The following is a 25808-nucleotide window of genomic DNA, read 5'->3' as shown; positions in this document are numbered from 1 at the left end:
TATATTTTATAGTAGTAGCAGTACAATTCTTTGCATGATTAGGGCACTATGTGGTAGAGAAAGATGGACTCTATGCTGTTGTGGTGTATTTCCTGCATTTAGCCACTGCGTGTCACTGTTGTCTCTAAATCGAAGAACACTGCACTCTATAACATCCAGCTAAATACCAATAAAGTTTAAGCACATGAACATTGTCGGATTTGTATTTTCAAGCTTTATTTTTCCCCTAATCAAAACTTCAACCCAAAAAAAAGAACAAAAAAAAGAAGTGAACTATCAAACAAAACACAAGAGTCAAGCACTAAAATATCAGAGAACACCAGACAGAAGAAAAGAGTGGCAGGGGCCCAGTCCTCGCTGCCTTTCAGCATTCAGATACTGTATTCAAATGTTTACAACACAACACCCACAGCACCGACGAAACAGGAACAGAGTAGTGGGTTAACGGACTGTTTTTAATCTCTGAGAGTCCGCGTCAGTTACAGTTGTTTGTAGGAGAGATTAACAAATCTCATCTCAACAGTGTGCAGACCATTTCTGGAAAAAGCGACATTATTGCTCTAGTTCCTCTTTTTTTTTTCTCATTGTGCTGTTGAGTCTAAAATGAAAAGAAATCAAATGAATTGTTACCAGATAAACGGCAGCATTTATCATGGTTGGCTGTGGATCTGGTAATCTGACAGCTGTAAAGACATTAGAGGTTCCCTGTGTTTTTAAATCTGTCTAAATATCCACTCATGATATAATCCAAACCTCGACTGAGACGTTAATGTGAAACTCGTAATAAACAGTGAGTCAACATTACCAATCATTTCATGTTAAGGCACACCTTTTTTTTTTTAGCTGCAGTAAATAAAAACAAACAAACACAGTCAACAAAGCAGACCTGGTTTAAAGTGCAGCAGAAAACCATTCAAATACTGTACGAGTTGGCACATAGTCAAAACGTCCACAGTTACCTTGATATCACAAGGTGTCGTTAGTAGAATATTTTATAGTGGGTTCATAGATTATCCAATTTCGGTATACAAAACTTCAATTGGCAGTTGTCATACGCAGCTAAAAGGATTCCTCTGTAGAGCCTGCTAATATAAATGCTAGATAATGTAACATTCACATTTTGTTTTACAGCAAATTGTTTTTATTACACAATCCAGCACAATAGATCCAATTAATGCCAAGTATTTGAATAGATACTGACTCTTTCCCAGGTCTGTTAGAAATAAATATAATCCGTATATAGAAACAATCTCACAGGTTTACAAATCTGTCTATAACTGAAATCCTGAGGACATGAGTCACTAAAATACAGTTTCAAACAGAGTAGGAAAAACGGCTGTAACATCAAACTGTCATGACAGGGTCAAAGTGGGACATTATAGTTTTCCTGCATTTTTTTTTTCAGTTTTGTCTGTCAAACTAAAAAGGACATTGTTTTTTGTGTAAAGTTGGTAGGAAATACCTTGTATGTATATGCTGACGTTGAAGCAACACCAGAAACTGCTGGGATCAACAGTGATGACCGTGCAAATCATTTACAGCACATTGATAATAATGATATAATTGATTAAGCTCAATTGGAACAAGGCTTGTGAAATAGGCCCATCACCTCTCAAATAGATGCACATTAAAAACCAGACCTCCAGCCCTTCAATATGAAATCTAGACACTTCCTAAGATACTTAAGGATTCAAGATGAGATCAAGCTCATACAAAGAGCTATAGATGTTGTTGTCCAAGACTAAAACCAGAGTCGAAAAACAAACTTCAGAGAACAAGATAATATTGCTCATTTTAGCATGCACCAAAAGCGCATAAGGACTATGTTGATTAATCCCATTGGATCCTCTAATATCTACTAAAACTGTCAGTAAGAGATTTTCTCCCAACCCTAAACTGAACCCGGGGTGGGGGGTCGTGGTCTTCTGAAGGGTCGTCAGAGGTTGTTTACGAGAGGAGGCACCGGAAAGGTGACGGGGGTCAAGGAGGGAACACGGGGATTGAAGGTAACCCTGGTTTCTACACATTCGTCCGACACTTAGGGAAGATGGGTCCTCCCTCCAGCCTTCTCTTTCTTACTGCAGATAGAGAGGGATGGAGGAACACATAAGGGAAGAGAGATAACAAAGGAGAGAGTGGAGAGGGGGAAGAAAGGGAGACAAAATTAGAAGAACAAACCAAGAGGATTTATCATCATTATTTTTATCTAAAGTAGAGAAGAGGCAAATGTATAAGTTCAGGAAGCAGAACAAAAGGATTCACCACTTTTACTACAAATGGCTGCAGAAGGAAATGGCTTTGGCAAGAGCTGCTGAATGAAAAGAAGAACAAGAGCCATAGGCTGGAAGGTAATTGGGGTAGTGCTGGATTAATCCACTCTGGTTTTTGCCTGATTGGCCTATGCAATAATCCATCATCCATGGTTTGGGGCCTGGTGGCACTTGCCTCATTTTCCCTCTTTGCCAAGTTGGTAATCCATCTTTTGATAAGAGGAATTATAAGAAGAGAAGAGCAGAGCAAAGAGGCCGAGCAGAGGAGGAAGAATTTCTCCTGACAGTGCATGAACGACTAGAAACAAGCCTTCCTGTTGTTGTATCCCTCCGCCAACCCGTGCAGTTTCATTGCATTCACAATAATCAACTTTGACCTTTACTTGAAAGCTAATCAGTTAAAATATAAAGAAATTCCCTAAAATAAGACTTGGCACATAATGTACAAGTGGCCAGTGTTTTGTGTGGCCACCTTGATCTTATGGTCTTTGACCACACAAATTGAATCAGTTAATCTGTGAGTTCATGTGAATATTTGTGCCAAATTTGAAAGGATCATCTTAAAGCGTACTTAACATAACGTGATAAAAGGCCCTGGGACCTTAGACCACCATATTCTAATCAGTTCATCCTTGAGTCCAAGTAAAGGTTTGCACCAAATTTGAAAGTTAATATGAAGGTGTTCTTCTCAGAAGAACAGATGGACGGAAGGTCAAGGCTAAAACATAAATTAACATTAACTAATATTTCCTTTTTGATCAGACGTTCTTACACTTTCTTGGAAACCTTTGGCAACGAATCGTATCATTCCGACAGCTGAAACTCGGGAGGCAGTGAGGCCATTGCAAAGAGATGACCAGAAGAGGAAAAGAAGGAAGGTGATGATAGGTGCTGTGCAGAAGCAACAGAATTCCTCAGAGGAGCCTGAGAGGAGGTGGCAGCAGCTCTGGTGGTTTGAAAAACAACCAGGAGTCTTGGCAGAAGAGAGGCAAGGCAGAGCAGTCAAACTGTGCCGTGTAGGTGTTTCAAGAGGTTTCTTATTTTTTTCTTCTCTTTCAATACTTAGTCTTGGACTTGAACTTTTTCCCAAAGGCCCTCTCCAGCTCCGGAACAGACAGAGTGAGGGTGAAGGAGCCGTCCGACTCGGACCTGACAACCCGGGCTTAAAGATGACGAGGGGGAGGGAAAACCATTACACATTATGACACTTCCATGCAGCTTTTCAATGGTTTGTGACACAATACAAGCAGACTATGAAAATATCAGGAACACACAAAAACATAATCTGAACCCAAATGTGGTAATAATTCCAAGTTTGATCTTGATCCTTTGGTTGAGGAGAAGAAGCACAAAAGTATCCTCACTCTTTAATCCGAAACTGGTTGTGAGGAACAAATAAAAACACATATGTACAAGCATGCGCTTTCATTGCCTGCCCAGGAACTACAGACGAAAATTTGCCTCTGTGGCTAACTCTGGCATATTTTCAAAAAATAGCATTTGGGCATGTTGATGATGTTTATAACATGTAAAGAACACAAAGCTGAACAAAACTGGAAGAATACAAATATCTCATGAAGTCAAAGAGCTGCCACACACGTCTAGGATGCCAACGAAAATGTCAAATTGAAAGGACAACGAGATTTGAGAGCTATTAGCGATGACGGCCAACGCCAGTAGACAAAAAAACGTATCCAGGCACCTGAATATTCAGGACATTTTCCTGTTGTTGTGAACGCGTCTGACCCAGACAACCTCCTGCAGCGTTTTTCTAATATTAAAAGGTAAGCCCTGTAAAATACCCATTTTTCCGGACGTTTCCTGGTCTTCATTGAAAAGCAGTTTATGAGGATATTCTGTTCAAAACACTATTGGTGCAGAATCCTTGCAATTTAACACAATACCAACTAATACATACTAACTAACTCAACTCCTTTGTCTAATAAATAATCTTGCCTAATAAAAAGGTAAAAAACTGAAATATCTTGTTACATGTGCAAGACTCATTTGCTCCACTGTGTTTCATTTTTCCCTCTCTCTCATGCAAACAGTCTTTTCTTAGTGCTGATGTCATCACTCAGGAAGGCACTGTTTTGATTGGCTGGGGCTTTTTAGCTGATGACATCACCCTAATACTTGTATTCGAGTCTGATTAAAGTAGAACTCAAGCCGATATAGTGAAGATAGAGTGTCAGCGCTGATGCACATAACAACTCTAGCGTTGCCAGAACACTGTGTACGAGTTATATAATTGAGTAAAGCACGGTGAGGTGAATCGGTCATCAAATACAGTTTGTACTTGAAATGTTATCCGCTTTAATGAGGCCAAAGGACGTTTGTCATGTTCTCAGATCTGTTGGTATGTGTTCATGTCCCTGGTTTCAAGGCTCAGGGCTGCATCATCTCCATCAAGTGTGTGTGTGTGTGTGTTTGTGTGTGTGTGTGTGTGTGTGTCTGTTTGTGTGTGTGTGACTAACCAAGGTCGTTGTTGTTCATCATGGCGTTGGAGCCTCGGAGGCGCGGGCCCTGCTGGGTGAAATGGTAACCAAACTTCAACAGTGTGGTGTTTTTCTCCAGCATGCTGGCTATCTCCATCTCCACTTTGTTGCCTAACGGTTGGCTCTGGAGTTGGGAGAAAGTGTGGGATGGATGGAGCAGGAACGACAGGAATAGATGGATGAGTAGTGGTGGGGGAAAAAAGGGGATTTATGGTAGAGAGCTGGAGGAGGCAAACTGAATGCTAGCACCACTTCAGATAACAGAGTGATGTGATAACAGAGGACGAAGCAGTGGGGGGGTAACATGCTTTTTAAAATGTCGTTTTTGTATCATTCCAACCAATCGATCCATGGAGCCAAATGATGCTAATGACACGCAAGAGAAAGTCGCAAGATAAAACATCTGTGAATCATTTAACAAGTTGAACTAATGGGCGAGCAGTGAGTCACAGATGTACGACTCTGCACTATGACACATCACTATGAAATCTAGGAGCATTAGACTGAAGTGGCAAAGATGGTCTGTGTACACGACCTGGCACACACACCCACGCACACATTTCTCTGCATGGCTGGTGTGTAGGAGTGTGCATGTACTCTATTCGAGTGAGTGGTGTGTTGGTACCTGATTGTCTATCTTGAGCTCCTGTAGCGTGGTGTTGTACTGCAGTGAGTTTATGAGGAACAGGATTCCAGTCCCCGTGATGAAGTTGGACTCGACGTTGAGGCTCTTCAGTGTCGTGTTCACCCTCAGCATCTCTGCCAGGGCCTGAAGAAACAAACAACAACACATTACAAACCGTAAGCAGCTCATTGTGTCTCAGCCATTTTTTAAGAATCCTGCTACTGGGTCACTGAAATAAGGGATAATCAGCATGAATGGTCTCTATGACACTACATGATTTTCATGTTTATATTTTATTAGTTAGTAAATGGTAATTTGATTATATGCAACACCAGTTATTAGTTATATTTAACCTCACTTATATTGTAACCCATCTAGCTAATAATTCCACAAACTAGTCTTTGGGTTAGGGCTCTGTCTGTGGAACTGATATCTCGCGAACTGTTCATCTTATCAGCTTCTGATTTTGCATGTGAATTGTTAATGTAAATGTTTTGACAATCGACCTGTTCGAAAATTAATAAAATCTGAATAAACAGGCGCAGTGAAAATGTCTTCTAAGTTCTCAGATAAACTACAACACTGTTTGACAACTGGATCAAATCACGGGTTGAAATCGCCACCAGATCATTTTGATAATTTTATTATTTTTATTTCACCATATCTGACTGGCACACAGTCACAGGCTTCACAGGTGCTGATCTCTGTCATGGCACCAACATTCATAGAATCACTTCCTCTTTGTCTACAAAGTAAAAGCACAACAATTTATTGCTGCGATGCTTTATATTGAGCTGAATCACAGAGCTTTTATGTTGAAATAGTCAACATGATATGTATGAATAGAGTAAATAATTCAAACACACATAAGCAACATGCATGAACAGTGACTAAGCATATTCCGTTTGATTTAATCGAATTGTTGACTGTAACATCTTCAATGCAGGTAAACCGGGTAGGATCAACACAAAGTTGTTTTACCTCACTCTGCACCATAGATAGTATATAAAAGACTCTGTTACAGTATATTGGTGGCCTGTTTTGTTATCCCTTAGTGAGCACTAACGACAAGGCTCCGGAGCATTAGCACAGGCCAAGCAAACAGGCAGGTTTGCAACGGGCACTGCACTAGCTGATGAAATTATGGTCATTTATACAATATATATGTCATTATCACAATAACAAACACAGGAAGGCTGCTTGGGCCAAGCAAGGTTTTGAAGGCTAAACGGATTTGCAGTAAGTATAGACAGTCAGACACTTTTTCTTTTAAAAGACAGACTTAGTGTTATAGCAGTATAACACCTACTGAGAGATAAGAATGTTACAGCTATAACTTACAAATGCTACGGGGTCATTGCTCCTGGTTCCTACGATACTGAACCTCTCCACCACAGTGTTCTTCATCAGGGCCTCAGCGTACGCCTTCAGAGTCGGGACGGGGATTTTCTGTGAACAGAAGGAAATATCAGTAAAACATTACAGCTGAACAAAAGCTCTAGGATTAATTTATCCTTGATTAAAATGTAAGGTTTTCACATAAAATTTGTCATAATATAGCAATTCTTTTCTATGATATATAGAATATATATAAAATTTGAATATACAACCTCATATTAGACCTTGTTATCCTCATAAAATTTACACCAATATACCACACACGCTCTTACCCTGATATTGTTGAGGTTGACTTCAACTAGGTCAGGGTCGTTCCTCTTTAATCTCAGCAGGGTGTCTTCTACGTCAGTGGAGTTTGGCTCCTCGTCAGGGACTTGTTTATACTGAGTGCACTGGATCACACCTTGGACACAACAGAATTAAAGAACACACTCTTTTTGTGGACCCAGTAAAACAAGCATATCGTCCTTTCCCGGATGTCTACATGTAGTTCACTGAACACCATAAACGGCATCAGCTGAATAGTCTGTAAACAAACTGCATCTGCCTACAGTCCATGCAAAACAAAACATTGTTTTCTATATTATTAATCAAAGTAACTTTTTCCCACAATCCGTGATCATAATTATTATTGTTTATGATTATTGGGCTCCCTGCTGGATCAAGAGGGAACTTTCTCAGGGCACTTCCTCCTTGAACTTATTAAATCCCGATACATACTGTATATGTATCATATAATTTGTGTTAACTTAATGTGTAGTGTAAAAAGTATCTACAGGGGAATCAGTGATATCCCTATAGGGTCTGTAGAACAATGTCTCAATACAAACTTGGCTGTATCTGCTTATTTGCTCAATGTGTAACTGTATTTGTGCATGGGAAAAGTGCAACACAAAGAAAGAGAGAGCCTATCATGTTTGGTAAAGTAAACCAACTTTCTGCCAAGATGATATCATTTGACTTGACTCCAATCCAAGTCAAATCCAACTTGAGCATTTTTCCACAATGAGGTGATATTTCCTTCTAACCAGCCCAGTGATCTGCTGCGTTTCAGGCTACTTGGACTTGTTTCTTTGGAAAACCCACCAGATGAGGCTGTGTTGGAATCAAGTGAAGAAAGCTGGTAGCGCTGGCAGATTTCATGTGTGTGTGTTTGTGTGTGTGTGTGTGTTGTTATGTACTGTTGAGGCCTTGCTTGTTGACGATGGTGCTGCTGGCCAGGGCTTCGTAGTACTGCTGGTTACTCATCAGGGTGTGCATACCCAGAATGGCTGGAAGACAGAGGAAGGATGAAGTGAACAAAGGGCTGAAAAACAGTCAACAGATTTGTCTTACATCCATACAGATACCACCATGCCAAAAGCAATTGCAGCATCACAAGCAGGTAAAATCGGACACCATCTATCAAATAAAACAATCATGCGGTCGTATGATGTGAGGTTTGAGGTGCAGTAGTTGAATTGATTAAACACATGTACCAGCTGTGGTGTATCTGCCTTAGCTGAGGTGCTGGCCTCTGTTGGCTGACTACTGCTCTCTATATGACAACTATAAAGCACGTCACTGTGTTAGCCTGTGAGGTCACACATCCAGAACCTGTCCTTGCCGTGAATCTGAACTGTGTTTTGACTGACGGCAGATTATATAAAAGGGTATTTAAAGAACTATCACGATCAGGAGCACAGACTGTGTTTGCAAAGATCAAAGTCTTGGAACAAAAGCTACCAAGTTGCTCTTATTGGGTGAGGTATAAGGCTCCCAAAATACTATATTTTACGTTTATCTTCCTAGTTGCAATAGTATTTTACGGAAATCTCATGCCGATAACTCGTTGCCATGCTGATGACAGACAGGTGACTGAAGTAGCAGATCAAAATAAATGCGTTTCCATTTTGTCAAAAATCATCTGATGAGTTCAAAGATTATCCCAAGGTAGCAAAGAAATGATGGCTTTCATAACATATTATATAGACCTACAATGTCACTCAGTAAAGTCCATACTGCCCCTAGGCTCTGACAACAGTCCCTTTAAATTCAAACATGCCGCACCAAATTTCACACACATGTACATTCCCGTTTCCTAAATATGCCTGAATTTTTGGCCCATGTCCCCCCCTTCTACCAAGTTTTGTGTGAATCCATTTAGTAGTTTTTGTGTAATCCTTCTCATAATCCAACCAAACAACAAACAAACGACCAGACAGGGGCAAAGCATTACCTCGTTGGAATTTATTGAATATTTTTTTATGTAAAATAATATTGGAATGTGATGGTCAAAAGCTATGTCAAAGGTTGTAGAGACCTCAGCACCTTTACCTGCAGTGTAAATAACACAAAGTGATTCGTCATGATGACATTTAATGCACATTGTCCTTCATAGACATGTTATGGCATCAGACAGAAGTTTGTACATGCAGCAAAATATTTACCACAGTAGTAATGAACACTGCGTTCAATGTGTTACACAGACTCTACTCAAGCTGTCAACATGAACATAACACTGGACTATAGGATCAACCCATGCAAAATGCTTTGTGCAGTCTACAGATATACCCCGGGTGGTGTTCAGCTAGCAAACAAAGAGATCCGGCAGGAATGGAGGAGTTGGAAAAGATGGAGGGACTGATGGAGAGATGAAGGGAAAGGGTGGAGGGGAGGTGGGAGAAGTGCTACAGAGAATGGAGAGTTAGATTGAGGAAAAGTGGATTAAAAAGGGGCTGGTTAAAAGTGAAAAGATGTGATCACACTGATTACTGACGAACAAGATTCAACTCTACAAATAAAGTTTATTCAAAATCTCATGAGTCTCATTCAGAGAATTTTTCATGAATAAGTTAATGTTTTAAGAAGGTTTAGAGGTTTGTGCAATAAACATTAAACATTAGAAAACAGATGAAACAAAAAAGCTAAAACCAGTCCAATATTTTTAGTGCATGGAATATGTATAAGGTTAAAATTACCTTGATCTAATGAATCTACAAGCCTAAATATAGGATTCTCTGAGGAGATGTGTATGGAGGTTTGTGTGTGTGTGTGTGTGTGTGTGTGTGTGTGTGTGTGTGTGTGTGTGTGTGTGTGTGTGTGTGTGTGTGTGTGTGTGTCTTACCTGCTATGTCACACAGTTCAGCATCAGTAGCACTCGCTAGAGCTTCTTCTAGCTCTGGCTCCAGAGTCACGTTCTCTAAGATGGGGTCCACCCTCTTTTTAGGCACAAATTCTTTTCCTACAACATGATTATTACACAGTTTTAATGCACAGAAAATCTCATGAGACCACGAGCACCTAAACCTGCGCTGATGGCGTTTTGCATAATTCTGATATTATATATATATTTGCTGGAGACAATTTATGTTCCCATTTTATTAAAGGTCCCATGTCCTTGAACCTCAGGTTGAGGATGAGTGGAACTTTGCAAGTTATCCTGCCCCATCAGGTATCAGTCGTAATTCTGACTTGAATGTGGCCATGAACGCTTTTATCTCTGCATTTATCATTCTGTGAGATCAGAGTTTTGATATCGGTGCATATTTGCCAAACATGAACGCAGGTACCGATGCATCTGTGAAAGGTTCATATTGACTGACTTTTATCTGCCAACCAATAAATCGGTCGGACTCTGAAGGTGAGTAGCTAGAAGCAGACCGGGTGAGCAAGAGGGAAGCTGCAAAAAGAAAAACATGCAGTTGTTACCGAGTGGTCACAGAGAGATTTGCAAATGTCCACACCATTCATATGATTCAATTAGCTGCTTATTGGCTGAAGCATAAGACAAAGATGTACTTGAATACCTTGGTAGCTGGTAGTAAAGTTACAGCTGCTGAGATAGAAGAGGACATCACTAATTCACTTTCCTCCTCTGCAGCAAAGAGGATGATAATGGGAGTGACAGCAGTTACACCTTCTAGTTTCTCAGACATGACTGGTATCTCTTACCATCCATCACTCACTTCTGATTGCTAAACCTCTACTATATATCATATATTATATCATACTCTCTGTATATTCTTTGTAAACATAAGTCTATATACACATATTTATACATGTGTACATGTTATAATTACTATTATTATATCACTATTACTATTATTATTATATATACTGTTGCTGCCATTATTACTATATACTGATTTTATATTGGTATAATTACTATCATATATAAATGTATATTATGTTATATTATATACTATATATACTGTACTATTCTTATATACTGTCTAACAATAACATTACCATCATATCATCAGTACTATTAACATCATCTTGCCACTGCACTTTATCTGCCTATTTTATTTTATCTTGTGCTTCTGTTTTTTATTCTTTCTACCGCAATATTTTTTATTTTATTCTATTGTATTGTATTTTATTGTATTCAAATATCCCGGCTGCTATGACAACTTAATTTCCCTTCGGGGATGAATAAAGTACTCTATCTATCTATCTATCTATCTATCTATCTATCTATCTATCTATCTATCTATCTATCTATCTATCTATCTATCTATCTATCTATCTATCTATCTATCTATCTATCTATCTATCTATCTATCTATCTATCTATCTATCTATCTATCTATCTATCTATCTATCTATCTATCTATCTATCTATCTATCTATCTATCTATCTAAAAGATACTTTGGATTTACTATCTATTCATGACTTTGTTTTGTGCTTATACTACACCTTAAAGAGTAGAGAGTCATATAACTCAGATATAAACTCATACATATTCAATATTTAAAGGAATCAAACAGGGTTGACACTTCTTGTTCAATGTTCACTTTGTATCAACAGTGCTTTTAAAACCACCTCTTTATCTAAGTAGATTCATCATGAGACACTTCTCACCTCTCTTCTCCCCTGTGAAGGGCACCAGGTCTTCTTTGTCAGGATGCTCTTTGGCCTGTTTCTCCAGATGGGCCAGGAGGTCATCTCTCTGAAACGACCCCGTCGGAGCTTTCTTAGTCTGGTCCTTCTGCCGCATCCCAGCCGGCAACAACGCGTTCTAGACCAGAACAGACATTTATATCGTTTAAAGGACTGGCACATGAATTTGTTTTCTATTGCCCACCTTATTTCTCCTTATCATTGTAGTTATCAGATACATAAACCATGGACACAGAAATATTGTGCAAACTGTTGACATTAGCACAGACAAAATACCCAACGTTTGTTACCGCACATTAACTGAATAAAGAACCCCCCCCCCCTTAAAATACACCATACAGATGTGTGATTTTTGTCCACAAAGATCTCTGCATTATTTCAAAAACAAATTCACAAACATGTTGAAAACACCCTATGTCACAATGTTAAATAAAGTGAAAAAAAGAAAAAAAGCCCTGAGTTCGTCCCCTGATAGGCATCCGCACCAAAGTTTAATGGATTCTTTCCAACCCACATCGCATCCTTCTCTCAAGTTTCATGATAATCCGTTCAGCGACAAACCAGAAAATGGTCAGTGGTGAAAACGTAACCTCCCTGGTTTTGGATTAAAAAAATACACCTTAAAAGCATGTACCCCCAATGGGAGAGTAAACGTTAATTCTTAATACATTTTGCTGGTAGTCATTAACAATTCTTTTGAAATACGTCCAACATTGATATGGTCTAATTCTCATTACATTTTTAAGGATTTAAGATATTTTAACCAAAATACAACAGAGAGCATCACAGTGTAGAACAGAGTGAGATAGATATAGAGATAATGTTACAGTATATCTGCTCTGGTTAATGTAACTCCCACATCTCTATTCCAACACAAGACCGAGACGTTTCCCAGAGCTTTGGTGCATACCAAGTTATTTTCACTCCAAAGCCAGATTTAAAAGCCAGCTCTTTAGAAGTGCCACTTAAAGCTTCATATCTTATCTGTCCCCTCAGCACTCAGAGACTCCTCTCTCTGTCCTCATGACTCCATGTCTCTTTCATTTGCCTCTCGCTCTTAATTCATCTGCCGTCAGTCTCCCTCCTCTAACCAGAAGCTTCCTGAAGGATTATCATTACAACACAGCCAACAATTTTCAATTTATTCAATTGGAAACTGCCTTTTTACAAAGTCTATAGAAGAAGAATAAACCTGCTCCCCCTGTGTTCACGTGACTTACAGGAGTATTTATAGAAAAGCCAAGGGTATATCAACACCACCGCTGCCAAGCTTTTTATGTCAGAGTTTTATCAGCTACAGATAACAGGCCTCTTACACTCGCTCCCAGCATGAGACCCTCCTGTCCCCTCTAACTGTATTTCTCTTTCTACTTTCTACCTCTGATATCACCCCCTGCTGTACCTCCCTCCCCTCTCTCTGTCTCTCTGTCTCTCTCTCTCTCTCTCTCTCTCTCTCTCTCTCTCCTCCTCCTCCTCATCTCACAGGCCACAGTGGTGATCTATGGACAAGGCAAGTTTATTTACACAGCACCATTTAGACACAAGGCACACTGCCTCTCAGAAATGGCTGTAACGTAATAACAACTAAATGCGTCACAGCGGCAGCGAGCACATGACTGGGACTTCAGGACAGTACGTGTGTGAGCACTGGTCGGAGATACAGGGGATCACTTTTCAGATATGTAAAAAGACAACGTTTTCTGTTTAAATATGAAATTTAAACCCCTGAACCCAGCAAAACAATCAATTTTAAACCTTGATATGTCAAATTTGTTAGTGAAGAGTTGGTTATTTACACGACAGACAATGTGCAACATGAGCATTTTATTTTGACTTTTTGTAAACCTGACGAACATAAATCCAATATTCACTCTGCTTTTTGATTTGGTTTGGTCACCATCACCACCGACAGATACATTATGATCAGCAGCTAGTTGATACTAGACAGGTTGGTAGCAGCACAGCCACACATTGCAGAAGTTGAAGGTCGTAAACTGATACTTACACTATGCAAGCTTTAACTTAAAATAGTAGTTTGAAAAAAAAGTTTGATGGGACACTGATTTGAAAAGGAAGGATGGTGCCCTTTTCATTACAACTCCTCATTCCGAACGCCTGTTCTTCTCTATGTAAATGTCTACCTCCAATAATTAGTGAGGAAACTTTTGAAATATCAAGAATTATTCTAAACATATTTGTTGTAGTCACAGCTCTTCTGGTTAAGCACACCGGGTAACGAGTGTAATATCCACCATTAAGTTATGTTTCAGTTCAGTGAGTGGGACTACGCAGTCACAGTCAAGTCACGGTTAAGAGACTTTCCTTTCTCAACATGAAAATCATTTATTTGCAAAACCATGGCATTCAACATAATTCATCACCACGGTGTGGTGGCAGAGGGCGCTGTTGCTCAGTAAAAGCAACATGGTACTGCTTTAAGCAGGCTTGTGTGGAGTGCAAAAATTATAAGGTTTTCCCTTTCTATGATTTAATTTGAAACGCTACCCTTGCATTATCCTATTTCAGATTAAAACAGGGCCTTAGAGATGTGATCCCAAACTGTTTCAAATACTTGTAAACTGTATCCAAAACAGATTACAGGTGAGAGCCACAAGGATGTGACCATGATGTCTGAAGTACACAGATCCAATTGGAATGCTAGCACATTAGCTGTGACGTAGTACAGTATGTGTCCACAGAATGTTTTTACAATTTACAAGACATTTATCCGTCTACAATCACAGAGCAGCTGGCAGACGTTGTGTTTTTGTTCCACATGACGAAGCTTTTTCACAGACTTAGAGGAAGTGACGTGAAGCCCTGCTGGGAAAGAAAAGGGGCACTTCACTGTTGTGTAACACGTTTCCCTCAAAAACAGGCACAAACAAGGTAAACAGACTCACTGCTTCAGCCTGTTTATTCTGTTAAAGTCATGTAGTTGCTCTGGTCACTCAGTGCTGGCATTCACACACACACACACACACACACACACACACACACACACACACACACACACACAGACACACACAGACACACACACACAGTGAGCCCTGCAGATTATACCCTACCAGTCATCCCCTTGGCATTGAGGGGGAATCCAGGCTCTTTATGAGCTGTTGGGAAATTCATGAGCAAGCTACTACAGCTGCTGTCACCACTTCCACCCATGACGCATGACTGTGGGTATGAAGGTATACGTTTTAGAAGTATCAAATGGTGTAGAAAAAAAATACACAGAAACTAAACACAACCACAACTGGTGAACTGGACCAACTATAGCACAATGACTGCAGCCATGATACCCTAACCTGGCCTCCCATGAACTGCACCACATACGAACTGACTAATGGTGTACATCAGTGGTTCCTAGGGATCGGGACCCCCCCAGGAGGTTGTGAGCCACAGATGGAGGGTCGCAGGATGATTTCTAGATATCGAAATACCATTATTGTTACAAAAACTAAAAATGACTTTCTTTGAAAGTTTACAGCACCATAAGAAACGTTGCAGCATGTGCATGCAGGTGAATGTGTTTTTTGCAGCTTACTCAAACAAATATCCTTTATAATATATAGAATTCAGTTGCATTTTATTTTCAGGATTTATTCATCTGGATCACTTGGCAATTTTGGGGGCAATTATCAGAAAACAGCAAAGAAAAATGTAGCTGCCGTTCTGCAGTTACAAATTTGAAACACTGTTGTCCAACCAACAGTCCACAAACTTTAAGTTCAGAGGATTCCTGGATTATTTCAGTTGTTATGATTCTGGTAAAATCACTGTTCACCCTCAAACTAATGTATAGTTTCTACATCTTGATAAAACTGACAGTTCTTGTTGTTTTAACCTTTCATACAATCTCATTATGCTAGATAATCAGTTGTGATTATTATTATTATTACGTGTGACACCACATACAATCTTTTATTTGATTATAATTTGATTATAATAAAAACTCTAACCAGCCAAAAGGTCACATTGAGGACAAAGACTGACAAACCAGCTGCCAACAAGCTGCATGTAAATTGACTCTGGTGGAAACGCTGGTTTTATCTAGAGCATTCAAAGCACTGTCCATCAGCTGCCAGGGAAGCAACACAGTGAAACCATTATTAACATAACAGCCTGTGTTCCAGGGCATTACACAGTGTGTCACTAGTCAGTTTGACTGGCTTTAAACTGAAATGACCAGCTAACAACAATTCAGATGAAAACACAAGTAGCTGCAGTGACAGACTGCATCATGCAGTATATTACCTGAGGGATCACTATTAAGGCTGCCCCACCTCCTAACTCTCCCCTGACAACAACACAGTGACAGGAACAGCTTCTTATGGACTTAACATTGTAAACTTACATCAGGGTCCAGCTCCTCTAATTCATCCTCTAATCGCTGCAGCTCTTCCTCTGAGAGTTTCTTCAGCAGCTCGTCCTCGTCTATGTCCCTGTACTTCTCCATCTCCTTCCTCATCACCGACATGATGGACAGCGCACCTGGAGACACAGATTCACATGAAATGTGGGCACACTTACATACACAAAGTTATAACTGTTGTCATTACTTTTACAATAAATCAGTGAGTGACCTTCAGGGACCAGAACCTGCTTTATCTGTCAAGTATATGTAAACAGACAAGGGTTTTGACGTACTCCACCAAGGCCCAATAGTCCCCTTATGAAACCACAATTAAATTCACTGAAGCTGGTATTATTTTTTGATCTGGAACAGAGATTTCAACAACAAATAAAACGCAATGCTAGAGAAAGTTAAAGTTTTTCTGGATCTGTCCCCTAAACCGGATGCAATCCTTTAATTATTCTTTTATTTTTATCTCATAGCGATTTCATTATTATCATGCCTTTATTTTATGGAATTAGTATTTTTGTGTTTTCTTAAAAAATGAAAACATGTGGTCACATTAGAATTCAACCAAATCAACACGATATCTTGGCATGTTTTCTTTTTTGCAAGGTTTATATTTCTGAGCTGTGTGTTGATATATGAGATTCAGAGCTGCCGTGCTAATTTTAAACTGTACAAACAGACCAAGAGATATGTGAGGCATTCCTACACTCTCCTGACCTCAGTGACCCGTCCACGCAAACAGACTGTAATGTAGATCAGGAGTCTTCAGAAAGAAATATGTCTGTGGATGGAGAAAGCTAATAAGAAAACAGTAATTGTGTAATAACAGTGTTTAAAGGGTCAGAGAAATTAGCTGTAGACTGCCAGAGGACAAAATGGCAGATTTTGTATATATTAATCATGCATCAACTCAGTGCTGCTGCTTCTTGCTGTAAGAACTTGACCAAACTCACTTCAATAACTGCCAGCTCAGGGGGAAAGTAAGAGCGAAGGCAGCGCTCCTAGGAAAGAGAGCCAGACCTGGAGGAGGTCGAGTGAAGAGAGATTAACGGCTCTCAGAATCAAACGACAAACGCTACAATGATGATGTAACACTATTGTTCTGAAATTTATGATAACACATCATCACATTCAGGAGAAAAGATTTTTGAAATTTGATTTAGTCCAAACAAGACATCCAGATTGAGGTTAGGTTAATGAAGCCCGTTGACTGCAATGAGAATGGATACAATTGGCCTTCACTCCCGGGTCTAGTGACTCTGCAGTAGCTCTGGCTCCCATCGGCAGTGATGGGAAATGACACCAAGGTGAGCACGGTAATTTAGAAGGACAGCGAGATTAGAGACCGCCTCAGTTTATTGGACGTTCGTGACGTCGAACATGACGCACCGGACAAAGAAAAACAGAAAGACAAACTCCTAGGCAACAGGAAAGGAGTTTACGTTTACCCGCAAATTGTGGTGTGAAACAGATAGTAAGGACTCTTAATTGGCCGTGGGTGTGAATGTGAGAGTGAATGGTTGTTTGATCTTGCATGCAAGTCAAGCAATACTCTGGTGATCTGTCCAGGATGTACTCTCACCCATTGGCAGCTGGGATTGGATCCAGCTCCACATGCTATCCTTTAAGGTAAAGCAAAATAGGTAATGAATGCATGAATACTTTGATTTTGTGAGTTGGAGTTGGTTCATATTTTCAGATTGTTGTGAGTTGGCCATGAGGCCTTAGTTTAGGTATAAACACTTTTTCACAGGCGATAATGACTAAGACTTAATATTATGTTATGTTGTGAAAGTTGTAACTTTTCTATTATTCATTTTGAAAAAAGACCAGAGAGTAAGAAGCTTACATATCGCTATTTCTGACCTAGGTTGATGATGTAGAAGGTGTCGTGAAAATGTGCTTGAAAAGAAAAAATAGGCCTATAAGACTTTACGTCAGGTGAGGCAGCAATGATGTGCCTAAAACCATATTATACAAACCAGCTGTTTACCTAAGTTCAACAACAGACCACTGATGTGATTTACAACAGTATGTACGTGGAGAAACTCCATGACATGATCGGGGATCATGATTACAGCTAGATTGTTTGCAAAGACAATATGCCAGCCCCCATATACTACTATTGCTGCTCTGCCTTCCATGGACCCCCTTAATCTCTTTTTTCATGAATTTTTTAAAATATTATTATCTGTTAAGACACAACATCTATTGCACTTCTGACCGTCCTGGGAGAAGAACACTTGTGACTCTCCCTGAGGTGTCTATGTTTTTCTTACCCATGTAAAAGATTTTTTGGAAGATTTTCCTCACTCCAGTCGATGCTTAGGGAGCAAGGACATCGCTCCTTCTACAGGTTGTTAAGCCCTGTGAGGTAGATTGGGATTTGGGAATATGGGCTAAACAAATACAATTTGATTATAACAGTAGGAAAACCTTGAACTAGCACGCATTTGCACCTGTTCCCTTGTCATTTTGTCTGTCTCAACTAATCCTCTCTTTCCTCCCAGTTTTATATCCTGTTTCTGACCTCTGCCATGAACCAGTGTCAGAATGCAGCTCTGCTTCTCTTCTCCATGCACTCTGCACAAAAGGCTAAAAGTCAAAGCTGGGGTAAACCAGATATCTTGTGCGGAAATGTGTTTTTTCTCCTACTTTCTGTCTCAGCTGGAGATACTCTGGATCGGTTTTCCTCTCATGGTAACTCTCTACATGGCAGGACAGAGTTTTGGCTGCTGGACCAGATGATCGATGATGGGTGAGCTGCAGCGGAACATTTGTGGGTCACATCACCAAACACTTGTCATACGTGCTTGCCCCAGAGTCCAGGTCTCTTACAACTCTGGGTCAGGGTTTGAAAGGAGTTGTGAGCTGCCGCTGACAGATCCCCACATGACAAGACTAATAATAACTTGAGCGAGCCTCCAATGCCGGGATGAGAATTAACTCAAATTAGGCAGAAAAAGTTTGAGATGGAGTTTAAAAACCCAACTGACATGCAAGAAATCCAGCAGTCGAGCTGCACAAATGTGACTGCAAACTTTACTTTTTGATCTTAAGTATGTCAGCAAGTGTGTTTTGGCTAACCTGCTAAAAGGTGGGGTCAAGCGTGCCGTTCTTTTCTTCTGCTCCCTCTTAAGCTCATGACAAGACAAGTTTCCAAAACCAAAGATGAAGAACTGGGCCGAACTCCAAATAACGCTGCAAGTCTGCTGGAAGACACTGACCTGCCCCGATGATATCTAACAGACCTCGTCTGTATTTACAAGGTTTACAAGCTCCTGCTTCATCTGAGAACATTCACTAGGCAGAGAGGACGAACAAGCAGAGATGACCAGATCCTGAATGTTCCCTGTTAAGTCATAAACACTTGACTTGGCCCCTAAAGGCCGGTGCATGGTTATGCAACTGCGGCTGCGGCTTTTCACACAGTTGTGTCGATGGACTCGTTTTAATTTATGGTTCTCCAAGGGTTGCGTGTGTTGCAAAGCAATTCACTGCCAGAACACTAGGTGGAGTAATGTTTTTTGTCGAAGACAACCTTAGAGACGCCTTCTTTGTGTGTGGCAGTCGTCATCAACTGTTTATTTACATCGCCACTGCTGCACCTCATAGCCTTTTTCTGGCAGACAAATTTGTACCTGATCTTCCTCCACAGCTTCGTACACTCGTCGACCTGCAAACCGACGTTAGCCGAGATCTCCTTCCAGGAATTGCAGGCCATCTGCGCGTCCTTGTATTCCGTCAATGAGAGGTTATACAAGTGGTCATACTGTCGGATCTCTTCTGCCAAACGCTCTTCTATTTGGTCCATATTGGTTCTTCTAAATCTTCCTTGGTTTCTGCCGGTATTATGGGGCATGAAACCGGAAATGTGACTCCGGAAAGGATGTAGTTAGCAGACCAATAACAGCCTTGCGGGCTGCGTGAGGCTTGCGTAGCTTTGACTTGTAGTTATAAAAATTGGGCTACGCACGCAAGAAGGGGTACGCAAGGGTCTCTTGTGTTGCTTGTCCCTGCGTGTCTCTGAAAACGCAGAAGCATGCGCCGGCCTTAAACCAGGACCCCTGCAGTCACCTCTATAGCTACAGCACTGATGCACGACTATTCATCCAGTCAGAAGAGGGTAAAACTTTGCAAGCGCCTGGTTTAATGTGGCAACTGCACACCCAGCTATGCTTGTGTATGTTGAGCTGCTACAACAGCGATTTTCTTTGTAAATCTTTTGGTTTGAAATTTAAACATAAACCCCAATGAACTCCCGGGTGGCTCTTATAGCTGTCACAGAAAACACAGTGGGAGCCAAGCGGACGTCTTCCCTGGTAAACGTCTCCAAACAGCTTTCACCGTCATGACAACAATTGCATGGGAGCAGCACATGAAAAGTTCACGTAAAATGTCTTTAGCTTGGCGAGTTCCAGATATGCTGCTGCCGTCTCTAAGCCGTTGTCAGAGTTCAAACTAGCTGAACTGACCCTGACAAGATTTGTGTACTTTGAACTACTGTAAGTCTTTTATAGATTCCGACACAAAATAAAACTGAATTAAAAGCTACGGACTCCAGATCCCTCTTGAGATCCCCTGGAACTCTAACCAGATGATAACTGCAGGGTTGAAGGGGGATCCTTAGCTGGATCGTGGGTCAGATAATCTTTCATTTCCTGGTACTGTGCCTGTTGAAAGTGCAGGATTGAAGTTGTTAGAATTGTGCTGGTTTCAAAAGTGGCACAGAAGAAAACAGCTGAGAGGCAACTGTCCTCCCCCCCGCCCATCAGCCACATGTCATAAAGCAGAGGCAGCGACAGGCTCCAGCATAGTGTGTGTGTGTGTGTGTGTGTGTGTGTGTGTGTGTGTGTGTGTGTGTGTGTGTGTGTGTGTGTGTGTGTGTGTGTGTGTGTGTGTGTGTGTGTGTTTTGCTCTGACAGTAATACGGGTGTCCACTTACTGGGTAGATTTAAGTTTAGCACAGATAATAACTAAATAAATAGCCCAACCCTAACCCTTAAATTCAGTCAAGCTGCATCACATCAGCCCCCTGAACAACATCCACTGATTATCTTCTAAGAAATCCAGAAAGACCTTGAAAAACGCTTTCTCGTAACTATCTTTCCTGGATCAGCCCCAATTCAGATCTGCACCAACATTTAATCGGTTCTTCTCGGCCCAAAACTGCATCCTTCTACCAAGTTTCTTAGAAATACATTATATTTCTGTAATCGTGGTTACAAATAAATAAACAAACAAACGGACAGGGATGCCAAAATACTCACCACGTGCTTTCTCATTGGAAACTGTTCTAGTTCTGTAAAGTGCCTTGTGATAAAGTCCGACGTGATTATAGGGCTATACAAATAAAACTGAATTTAACTTAATAATTCTATATTATTTTCTGAAAACTTAAATCAATCGTTTTTTGAAGGACGATAAACTCATCAGAAACTGGCCACTGTGTTGTTAAGTCTCCAATTTGAGGACCAGTGTGGAGTCGCATGTCACCATCTGACCTGAGGTTTGTCCACTTGTGCATTCAGCAGAGGTCAAAATGTTATAATGTTTTAGCACGAATCAGAGCGCAGTCTCAGGTTAGCTGCTCGTGTGGTGCATCTCTCAGCTCAGAGATCATGAAGACACCAATGGATGCATGTATTCAGGTTTTAGATGGTGTGCAAGACTAAAGAGAGAGAAATCATCTCCTGGAGAGAGATGCATGCTGGACCACAACAATTTACACTAACCAACTAATGAAAGGTTACAAAGAGCAACAGCCTGAGGACAACTGCTGCCCCTCACAGTCATAGTCATGAACTACGTAGGACACAGGTTATTGTCTACAGCTACAGCACGTTTGACCTCTAAAACAACTATTTTATTAGATGTAAGAATTTAACTGAAGTTGGTAGCAGCTGCAAATGCAGATTATAGTAATTTATTATAATTATGAACTATAGGAAATTTTCAAATTGGTCATAAGGAAAAAAAATCACACATTACTCCAGCAGGACTCCAAGTAACTGTGCAGGTTTTTTTTGGTTTTAAATCTTGTGTCATTACTTTAAGAGGAAGTCTCCAACAGCCAAGAAAACAAAAGGAAAGAAAACATTAAAATAATGAAAACTATTCCTGATATTCCACCGAGTTCCTCTATTCTCACTGACTTGGAACTTCTCTCTTTTTCAAACTGTTGCCCTGCTCCATTATTTGCACGCACATATGTGATGTGCACTAGTTTGAGTGTGCGCTCGGTTTTTTCGCGTTTATTTCCGTACCTCCTCCCGCGCTATTTATAGCCGGACGGTCCCACCGGGTGACAGCAGCGAATACTTTGACCAGATATGGTTTCCTCCAGTCGCCCTGCGAGGGTCCGCCGCGCTGCGGGCCGGGCTGCGAGCCGCGCTGCTCGGGGAGAGCTGCGACCGAGTCCCGCTACCAGGCACCGTCCAGGGCCCCGCGGATAGATCCTGAATGCGGCTGATTTGAGCGAGTTCCCAGCAGTTTCCTCCCTCCCCGTCCCCGCTGCTCGGCTCTCAGAAGGGCTTTTTTTGCAGAGGCTGAAACTCATCTCCCGCAAAGGGCAAAGTAAACTTATGTGAGGGGAGAGAGAGAGAGGGAGAGAGAGAGAGAGAGGGAGAGATCGTCCCTCCCCCTCTTCACCCCACATGCGGCTGCTCTGTCACTCCAGTGATGTCACGAAAGGCAACTGAGCCCATTATCGGACACACAGTCACGCAATATTTGATCGAACTCGAACAGTGCTCGGTGTAAACCTGCCTGTTGGATTGTGCTGTTCTCTTTTCCTGTGCTAATGCTCCGGCGCTTCTTCGGAGATCCTCGTCTAGGCAGTGCTCCTCAAACATTTCTACAATGCACTGTCACTTTTTTTTATTGTTTGTGTAGTTTTTTTAAAATTATTAACAATCTATGGTGCATGCAGAGTGAAGTTAGGAAACTGTGTTCGTCCTACCTGGTTCATCTGCAATGGAGAATTTAGTTTTTATAAAATTAAACTGAGTTTGTGTAAAAAGTATAGTTCACAAAATAGAAAATTCACTCATTATCCACTCAACACTATGCCGATGGAGAGGTGGTCAATATGAATACGGCTTCATATACAAGATTGACTTTTCTTGTGTTAATTTTTCATACATTGTATGTCAGCTATTTCTGCAGTCCGTTAAGCCACTGATGCAATTACATTTGTAATTCTGCTGGATATTAAGCAAAGCAGCAACAGAACAATCATTGTGCTTTGCAGGGGCTCCTGGTACAGGTGACATACGCGGTTATAGGGTGAAAAATGCCAAGAGGGCGGCACAAGAGACTGAATTATCATGACGTGACACATGCAATGTAAAACAATATATTAACGTCACACCATCATCCTCTAACCCCGGGACGCACTGGAGGTAGAAGCGCCACGAAAAGCGGTCCGCCTCATTTCCCCGCCCATGTTCGCACCGGCAGCGTAATGCCGGGAAGAACCGGGAAGCGCCGGCCACACAGACATACACACACAAGCACATAATCTCCTGTGGGGGGCGGCTATAGGCTTGCGTAGGTCAGTCACCTGTGAAGACCAGCATCATTTACCCCTGAACCATCACGGAGAAATGCCTCCCTGGGCCGGGTGGAACCAGGACACCAGTGGACACAGGAGCTGCGCAGAAGCCATTGCGCACATTGGCAGGCTGTCGTGTTGGCAGGACTTCAACCACCTATTCATTGCACAATATCTAATAATATTTAAATTTAAAAACCAAAATTAACCATTACCATTTCAAATTCAATATATAAAAAAAATAAATTAAATTGAATAAAAAAATTAAATTAAACTAAAAAAAACAAAAACTGCGCGCGCACATCCTGCGCAGAAGCCCATTGCGCGGGAATTGCTTAATTTAACTTTTCTTTTTATATTTAATTTAAATGTACATAGTGTTGTATATTTTGCAAATAATAGGTGATTGAAATCCTGCCAATTGCAAGACTTCAGTATATTGCCGTCACAAAGATAAGAAAGATTGGGGATCGAACCCGTGACCTTCGTAATGAAAAACGACCACTACACCCACTAGGCCAAAGGATAGTGTCTTGTGTCATCCTATGGTGCTTTTTTACACACTTCAGAAAAAATATTTTCTACTTTACTACCTTACTTAAAAGTTACTTTTATATTTTTGGATTTTAGATACTGGAGGATTTAACATGCATTAAAAACCTATTGTTAGAGAATAATCCAGTAGTTTCCAAACTTGTCTTCTGACGCCTTACAAGAATCACAGTTTGCTGCTGCTGGTTTCCATGTGATGTCCTGAGGCTGCCCCCTACTGGGTTCCTCTGCTGCTCTTGCTTGGTTTGTGCAGCTTGTGATTAACTAAAGCTGTCCATAAAAGAAAATCTTTATTATCCTTCAAGGGCAATTTGATGTACAACCAGCAACCAGTGCACGACAAAAACAATCCAATATATACAATGTCAATAAAACACAATATAAAAACCCTATAGACTAAGTAGCAGGGGGGAAATGAGCTTTTAATAGATTAATTGATAAGTCGACCAACAGAAAATTACCCGTCAACTATTTAGATATTCTAGAAACATTTCATTCTACTTTTAATTTCCTGTTTCTAATTAGTAATAATGTTGGTGAAACTTCCTTGATAAATGTGTGGAGGTTTTATTACCTCTGCTAAGGAGGTTATGTTTTCACCTCTGATTTGTCAGTCAAACTGTAATAAACTACTGGACCAATAACCACAAAACTTGGTAGAAGGAAGCTGCATGGATCAGAGATGAACCTGTACGGCTCTGTTGAGCTCTACTGAGCATCAGTCTAGTGAATGAATCTGGAATCCTCTCTCAAAAAACATTTCCCTCCCCCCCCACAGGGTTTGTAGTGTGAAGCTAATGAGGTGTTTTATAAAGATGTGATCGAAAACATCAGACCAAGTGAATCCACTTTATTTCAGCATGAACAGAAAAAAAAGAAGGGAGTTTCATTTCACCGTTAGCAGCAGGACATACTACTGGATTTTCCCTCTCATACCATGAAGGTTACTCTATCCCTTCAGTTACTAATAAAGCTCTGTTCAGTTAGACACACAAAGGGATATAAGAACTGGGGTTAATGAAAATGCAAGAGAATTCAAAACCACCACAAATTAGTCCTCCCCACGTAACACTAAGTTTTACTCAACCTGCGTCCCTGAAATTCAAGTACGTGTCCCTTTTGTATTTCCAAAAACACTTTTAGCATTTAAAAAAAAAACACTGGCATGAAAATGAATTAAACATGGACACTACAGGGATATATCAGGCAGTCCATGCCCAACATACTATATTGCCATCTTTCTGCAGCAGGAACCTGAGAAACGAGAATGCATAACACATCAGTAGCATTGTGTGAACAGACACGCTGCAGTGACAGACTGCGGTGAGTCAAAGATTAATCAAAAAAAGATTAAATTATCAGGTGCACAATTCAGAAAGCACCGCAAAGTAGAGAAGAAAGAACAATATAGAGGTAAGAATCACCCCGATTGTGGACATCATTAATGTTTATTTTTGTCGACATGACATGATATGCTATCAGTACAGCTGATTTCAGACTCTTTATATTTTTATTGTTTTTTTATAGCTTACAATTTTGTCTGCCTGTGTGTGCATCTGTACACAATCCAAAAGTTATTGTGGATGCATGACAGTTTGCGTGTGTATGTTGGGAGGCGCCAATTTGAAATCTCGCCTAGGGGGCCAACATTGCCAGGGC

At 40.6% G+C, this 25808-nt stretch overlaps 1 protein-coding gene across 1 annotated transcript; it reads right to left on the bottom strand.

Moving 5' to 3' along the window:
- Positions 1 to 191: 191 nt before the first annotated feature.
- tmod1 (tropomodulin 1) lies at positions 192 to 22430 on the bottom strand. The gene is made up of 11 exons (XM_061090866.1): positions 22309 to 22430; positions 16034 to 16170; positions 11638 to 11794; positions 9898 to 10014; positions 7973 to 8062; positions 7064 to 7194; positions 6735 to 6842; positions 5394 to 5537; positions 4748 to 4892; positions 3333 to 3432; positions 192 to 2078 (listed from the first exon to the last, which is right to left on the bottom strand). The coding sequence occupies exons 2-11, from the start codon at positions 16154 to 16156 to the stop codon at positions 2039 to 2041; spliced, it is 1155 nt and encodes a 384-aa protein (XP_060946849.1). The 5' UTR covers positions 16157 to 16170; positions 22309 to 22430; the 3' UTR covers positions 192 to 2038.
- Positions 22431 to 25808: the final 3378 nt, after the last annotated feature.

The sequence above is a fragment of the Limanda limanda genome, chromosome 2 (genome assembly GCF_963576545.1).
Source record: "Limanda limanda chromosome 2, fLimLim1.1, whole genome shotgun sequence".
Classification (NCBI taxonomy): domain Eukaryota; kingdom Metazoa; phylum Chordata; class Actinopteri; order Pleuronectiformes; family Pleuronectidae; genus Limanda; species Limanda limanda.
Note: the sequence above shows the minus strand (reverse complement) of the source record. Positions and strands in the feature narration are given on the sequence as shown.

Coding starts and splice junctions, on each gene's coding strand:
- tmod1 (XM_061090866.1), bottom strand. CDS start 16,156: ATGTCGGTGATGAGGAAGGAGATGGAGAAGTACAGGGACATAGACGAG. Junction 11,795..16,033: donor TAGAGGAGCTGGACCCTGAT/GTAAGTTTACAA, acceptor GTTCTGGTCTAG/AACGCGTTGTTGCCGGCTGG. Junction 2,079..3,332: donor AAGTTCAAGTCCAAGACTAA/GTATTGAAAGAG, acceptor CTCTATCTGCAG/TAAGAAAGAGAAGGCTGGAG.